General features: G+C 54.1%; 1 protein-coding gene across 1 annotated transcript; it reads left to right on the top strand.

The window, feature by feature from the left end:
• The first annotated feature begins 5,135 nt into the window (after positions 1-5,135).
• On the top strand, positions 5,136-6,659 carry LOC136538906 (vacuolar-sorting protein BRO1-like). Its single transcript, XM_066530833.1, has 2 exons — positions 5,136-5,873; positions 6,070-6,659. Exons 1-2 carry the CDS (start codon positions 5,178-5,180, stop codon positions 6,568-6,570), a joined length of 1,197 nt encoding a protein of 398 aa, XP_066386930.1. The 5' UTR covers positions 5,136-5,177; the 3' UTR covers positions 6,571-6,659.
• The last annotated feature ends 328 nt before the right edge of the window (positions 6,660-6,987 follow it).

Genomic DNA, 6,987 nt, shown 5'->3' with positions numbered 1-6,987 from the left:
CCAGAAAATAAGCATTCATATAAGTTCTAACATGTCATAAGCATGGTTAGTAGAGTTAGAATAAAGAGGTATCTGAGAATCTTTTTTTCTTATTTCTTTCACAGCAATCCTAAGCGCAAAAATAGAGCACAATTATCACAAGTTGTTTTTCTTTTCAGGGTTCCGCTACTGTCCACAAGAAGGTTTTGTCTCCTCGGATCTCACCACCATATGGTTTATATACAGAGATCAAGGGAACAGACATTTGACCAGTCAACAATGTAACACAGTCCTAAAGTAGTACGTCATGGCCATATAATAATGACAGAGAACAACTTCAAGACATGTAGAACAATATATACTATATAGTAATCCCAATTGCTAAAGCATGGATATCTTACCACACCTGTAGAGCCTAGCTGCAGTACACCTCATGGTAACACAGGAATAATTGCAACTAGTCTGCAGACAATAACTTATTGAGAGCTCCAAAGCAAACATTGTTTCAGTGAATAATCCACCATGCAAGGAAAAAAATCGTACTAACCGAATGCCAGCTGCAAATTGATGATTCATCTCAGCGGCAAGCTATCATCGTAAGAAGAACATAATCAGTTTGGTGTTCCATCACAGAAGCTCGTATTACAAATTAAAATCCCCCAAACAAACCAAACATTTATCTGCTTAGACAATAAGTAGGAAAGACCCCAAAGATATTGAGGAAATCCTCATGGTGCGTGCATGAAGAAAGGGAAATGCCATCATGGTTGACTTCAGCTCTAGGGCAAACCACCTTGAAAGATGTCTCCACTTATTCGTGTGTCTATTTGTGTGCTTTCACAGCTAGCTTATCACAATGACAGCTTGCTCATAGAATAATAGACCAAACTCACTACATGGCAAAGTTTCAAGGCGTAGAACAAATACTCGAGGACAAAATAACCCCACAAGGACTTCTGCAGTAGCATAAATCCCTTGGCCTCACGCTGTAAATACAGTGATAGCAAAATGGACCACGGAAAAACTGAAATTGGGCTACATTTATATCAGTTCACAAGGGAAGGAGAAGGAATCATACCTAGGGTCTGAGATTGTGATCATTGGCAGCAGGATCATGGACAATCCATTGATGATTCCCAGTGAAAGCAGCACGGCCAATGGTACTGAAGAGTACAAACACAGCATACATATATCAGTGAAGCTTGAGCTTCTCCAACAACGCCGAAGCACTTATTAGCAGCTAAGAACATTCTAACAAGGAAAACACAATTCGTGCTTACCCTTCACCAACAACATGAATTTGCGAGGCCATGACCTTCCTAACAAGCGTGCACACACTGGTGCCCGGCTCACACCTAGCTTCAGGAGCCTCAGATCCGACGGAGCATGACGCTGTGGCCGCAGCAACCGTCCTCCCACACCAAATGCATGCACGTCACCGAGGCGAAGACACACAAATCAGCAAAGAACCGCTGAATTCAGTGCAATAAGCACATCATCACGAAGCTAAATGCGCAGCACATTAGCGTTACACAGAAATGCAAGCGCATTTCACTGCATTCCCGCCCTTTTACACCCCAAGAACTCACACGCATTAGCACGAACTCAATGGGTACAGGTTCCAGTAAATTTGCAGCGGCGCCAAAAGTGCATACACGTTCTTTGTTCGTTTGAAGTAAAGAGCTCCCATAACGGGAAGGATGTCGAGGAATATGCCCATCCGAATGTTCCCCACGCGCGCTTCGCTTGTCTAGCAGGCAAATCTAGCTGAAACGGAATGCGCAGCAAAACTCCAAAGCCCAAACCCGGGGAGCGAAAAGTTGCATACGAATGTTCCGAAAACAAATGGGATGGGATTTCTTCGCAAATCGAACTGCAGGAGAAGCTTAAGGTCCGAGAAAAATTGGGAGAGGAAAAAAACAGGAGGAGGAAGGAGGGGTGGAGCTTACACAGGGTCGGCGGCGCTGATGGCCTTCCAGAAGACGGCGTAGGACCAGCCGACCTCCTCGTAGAGCTGGCGCAGCGCGTCCCCCATCGCCATCCCGGCGACATAGGAAGAGAACCCTAGCTCCTCCACGGGCCGCCACCTGCAGTCCCTTTCTGAGCCTTCTCTCTGGCCTACCTGGAACTGGAACAGGACGTGCGAGCAAACAAGCAAAGACGGGCGACGGCGCCCTCCTCTAGACGGCACGGCGGCTGGCTCGCCCGGCCTGCTTCACATGGAGCCCGCTGGCTCTCCTCGTCCTCATGCTCCCCCTCACCATCGGCGTGCAGGCGGCCATCAGGGGGGCAAGCCCACTCCCAGCATCCCAGCCAGCAGGCGCGGGTCCCATCGTCAGCGCCAGCATCCACGGGGGGGTGCGCTTCGCTTCACGTGGCGGCGGCGGCGAGCGAGCCTGCCTGCCCCAGTGCTGGGGCTCCGAGGGCTGAAGCTAGGGCTGCTGCTGCCGTGCTACAGCCCCCGCATCACGTCACGCACGGCCGCCTAGGCCGCGAGGTGCGCACGTGCGTGAATGGCACCACGGACAGGAGTCGCTCCAGCAGCGCGGCGTCGTTGAGATCGGCGTCCAGCACCACCACGCCGTGGCACGCCAGCAGACACTGCCGCGCGCTCTTCAAGGATGGGTCGTAGTAGGCGTTGAAGTTGTCGAGGCCGAGCACGCCATCGCCACGAGCGTGGAGAGCCAGCGAGCAGCGCGAGCCCACGAAGCCCGTGGCGCCCGTGATGACCTCGGACAGTGGCCTATCCCCCCGTAGCCTCGTGCTGCGCCGCACCTCCTGCTCCCATGCCGCGCCCCATCTATACGACGACGATGTCCCTGAGCCTAGCAGGCTCCAGTGCGAGTGCCGAGACCGCGGCGAGGAGGAAGAAGAGGAGGAGCCGGAGCCAGACGCAGGCAACGCGGAGAGGGCTGAAGGAGTGGGAGAGCAGGGACGGGTAGTGCACGGCGAAGAGCACGACGAGCACGGTGGCAGCGGAAGAGCAGGTGCGACTGATGCCGGCACGAGCTGCTTGGCGCCCGCCGCGCGGCGCAGCAGCAACGCCGCGTCCGCGTCTGCCTCCGCGTGGGAGCCCACCACTGCTGGCCGCGCCTGCCGCGACACGCGCTCGGCCCGCGCCGCTTTGCCACCACGGCCGCCGCGCGCTCCCCCCGCGCCTCCGCGTGGGGCCCGCCCTAGGTGAGGACGCACGCCGACAGCGTGAGCGAGGCCTCGCCCGCGCTAGGGGTCTCCTGTGTCGATGGCCGCTTGCGCCGGACCCGCCGCGGCGCGGCGCGGCGCCACCACGCCCACTGCACGCTCTCGGCGGTCGCGACGAGGAGCCAGGCAGAGAGCGCGAGCGCGGAGAGGAGAGAGAGGAGGGGAGGAGCGGAGCTGCCTCTGCCTGCCATTCACTCGAGAGAGAGAAAGAGGAAGGAGCACTTACGTGTGACGACGCCGGTGGGGCCCACCTCTGCAAAGCAAACAAGGGCCAACAGTATGCATGCACGCATGCGCGCCGCCCACCAGGCATCGACCATTCATCTTCTACGCGCCACCGTCCATTTGTATGTCACCTATGATCAGAGGAAGCCGTATTTCATTTAATGCGTGCATTTGCTTCACCTATCTACTGTCGAGTGCACGGAGGAAGGCTGATTGTGACGCGTTTCATCTGAACCGTGGAATTTCAATCTAACGCACTAAATTAAAAGAACTGACGTGGACATCCTAGAAAGGCCGCCGATTCGGACGTGCGTTCATATCTTTAGGCCTCGTTTAGTTTCACCCCAACTTCCAAAAGGTTGCTACAGTACCTGTCACATCGAATGTTTGCGGCCCGTGCATGGAGCATTAAATGTAGACTGAAAAGAAAAACTAATTGCACAGTTTGGTGGAAAATTAGTGAGACGAACGTTTTGAGCCTAATTAAGTACATATTTAAACACTATTTGCCAAATAAAAACGAACATGCTACAGTAGCCCCGAAATCCAAATTTCTCCAACTAAACCAGGCCTTAATATATCTCACAGTTTGCTTGTCCTGGCGCAACTTTTACTGCAATGGTTGTGGTTGCGTTTTGCTTCAGCTTGGGCAGATCCAGAATGGGTCCAGAGGGGGCTGAATAACATAAAGAGGCTTTGAATTGGGTTTCGATGGGCCTTTTGGGCTGAGTTGAAGGCAAGTTGGGCCGACATCCTCCGTGTTATTGTGGCTCCTGGGGGGAAGGGCCGGCCCTCCGAATCCGTCCCTGCTTCTTAGTGTCATCGAAGACGACCAAATGAGCTTTGTGCTTCCATCCAGCGGCGGAGCCCCGACACTTTAGCAAGTCGTTTTTTTTTGTCATTTACTGTTCCTACTATTTATATGTACGTCTGCAGGTTTGGCATGGCCCTATTCATCCTATTCGGTTCGCTGGTTCATATCGTTGTTGGTTCGTGAAGAAGTACTGCTGTCTGTTTTGTATGAGAGAAAAATACTGTTCCGGCTAAAAATTTACGATCGTTTACGACAAGCCACAGCTAAACGAACATGTTGATTATTGTCTGGTTTGATGAATGGATCGTTCTTGCTGTTGTGACTCGTGAATGAACTGCCAAGTGCTTTCCATGCTAATTCACGTTGACTTTTCCTGTCAGTGTACGAAAACTAGCTATACTGAACAAGAAACCTGTTTATAAGATAATTACTCTCTTCGTTATAAATTATAAGTCGCTTTAACTTTTGGTACATCCATTTTACTATATATTTAGATAAATAATGTGTTTAAATACATAGCGAAATGGATGAACTAAAAGAGTCAGAGCGACTTATAATTTGGAACAAAGCTTGAGTATTATAATATCTTCTTTCTTGCTATCACAAAACTAAAAATCTCATAATGTTATTTATACTTTGTATACCAATAATAAAATTTGCGGCAAAACCCCAGCACCAACGGTTGACATTGGACGAAGAGGCCATACGCGCCAAACCGGACCGTGTGGGCCCGGGCCCACTCCTGCCCTCTCCTCTCCGTACGGACTACGGGGTCGCTTGTCCTTAATCCAACTCCATGTCGTGCTGAGCATCTTAATCCGCATCCAAATCGCAGCCTTAACCCAACTCCTTTCCTCTATTAATCCTCGCAATCAGCTCGAAGAAGCACAGACTTGCAAACGCAACCCAACGAGGAGACGCTGTTTTTTTTTAGGGATCATCAACAATCACGTACGCCATGCACTCGCTTTTCCGACGCGCCAATAAGGCGCCGGCGGTGGCGTCCCCGCCGGCGCCGATGCCGATGCTGTCCTTCCCGGGCAAGAAGGCGCTGCGCTTCGCGGGGGACACCTCGGCGGCCGAGAGGGACGCGGACCTCGCCGTCCTGATGCACGCCCGAAACCACGTCGTGCTCACCACGGAGAGCGCCGGCGCCGCCACCCCTGCGGAGACCGCCGCCGCGCTCCGCGCGTACCTCCGCATCATCTACGCGTCGGAGCTGATGTCCGGCTCTAAGCAGCAGAAGCTCCGCTTCGCGTGGCGCGATAGCAGCGACGCCGGGACCGGGACCGCGAAGAAGAAGGACAAGGACAAGGCGGCGGCGGCGGCGCAGGTCCAGGAGCACACGTCGCTGGAGGCCGAGCGGGCGGTGGCGATGTTCGCGCTGGCCGCGGAGCTGGCGCGCGCGGCGGCGGCGGTGGACCGGTGCGGGCCCAAGGGGACACGCCGCGCGTGCGCCGCGCTCTCTGATGCGGCGGGCGCGCTGAAGGCGGCGGCGCGCGCGCGCGGCGCCGCGGACCAGCTGTGCCACATGACGGAGGCGTGCCTCGCGACGTTCGAGCGCCTCATGCTCGCGCAGGCGCTCGAGTGCTTCTTCGAGCGCGCCGTCGCCGGAGGCACGCAGCCGTCTCTGTGCTCCAAGATCGCCCGGCAGGTGCGTAAAAGATTTCTCATGGGCCGTGGCTACTAAACTTATTTCTTGTTCTAGATGAGTACAATGCAGAGCAAAAAAAAAGAGTGTATTATTAAAATCATGAATTTGCCGGCAATGTGCAGTTTGCTGTGAAGCTACACTCTGCAAATTGCCAAATTAGTTTGCTGATGATATTCATCCCCTCCGCGTTTTGCAGGTGAGCCTCGACTACCAAGAAGTTTCAGTCAAGCTGGGCAGCCTCCAGCAGCAGCAGCAGCCGATCGAGAAGTCGTGGGTGCCGCAGGTGCAGGCGAAGGCCGCCTACTTCCACGCTACGGCCAGCCTCCACTACGCGAGGTCGCTAAAGGAGGAGGGCCCCGGCTCCTTCGGCGAGGCGGTGGTGCGGCTGCGGTTCGCGGTGTCGGTCCTGGACGCCGCCAGCGGCAAGACGGGCCCGCTGAGCAAGAAGTCGCCGTGCGCCGCGGCCGTGCGGGACGCCGCGGCGCGGCTCCGGAGGGAGGTCGAGGCCGAGCTGGCGGACGCGGAGAAGGACAACTGCCAGGTGTACTTCGAGCGCGTGCCGGCCGCCGACGTGCTCACGGCGCTGCCGGCGCTGGCGAGCCCGCTGGTGCAGCCCACGGCGGTGGAGTCGGTTCTGAGGGAAGCCGACGGCGAGTCTGCCTTGGCGAACGGCGGGGCACCGACGATTCGACATTGACGCTTTTGTGATTGTTTGCCTGGGTTTGCAAAAATGGGACTAACATCAGTTGTTTACAGATTTGATATTGGATCCACGTTCATAGACACAGAAAGACCCACTTGTTATCCATCCGAGGGTCATCATAATCAAGGAGTCAATCTTTCGAGTGTTATTTCTGCAATTTTTTCACGCCGCGCAGCCATGATTTTGTGATTGATTTCTTCGATTCTGCTTCTCAGATCATTCCTCGTTTGGGTGAGAAGCACGAGAGTTGCTTAAAGAGACAATGTACAATTGTACAAAATGTTTCAGTTGTAAGAAAGTCTTCATGGGCGTTGAATGTCGTCTTCTTGATTTACGTTTACGACGCAGTTTTTCCTCCTGTTGTCCTCTTGAAGGGTAGAGGAGAAAGAAAGGGTAGAGTGCACTAGCGAT

Source organism: Miscanthus floridulus, chromosome 2 (genome assembly GCF_019320115.1).
Source record: "Miscanthus floridulus cultivar M001 chromosome 2, ASM1932011v1, whole genome shotgun sequence".
NCBI lineage: Eukaryota > Viridiplantae > Streptophyta > Magnoliopsida > Poales > Poaceae > Miscanthus > Miscanthus floridulus.
This window is presented reverse-complemented; position numbering and strand designations above follow the sequence as displayed.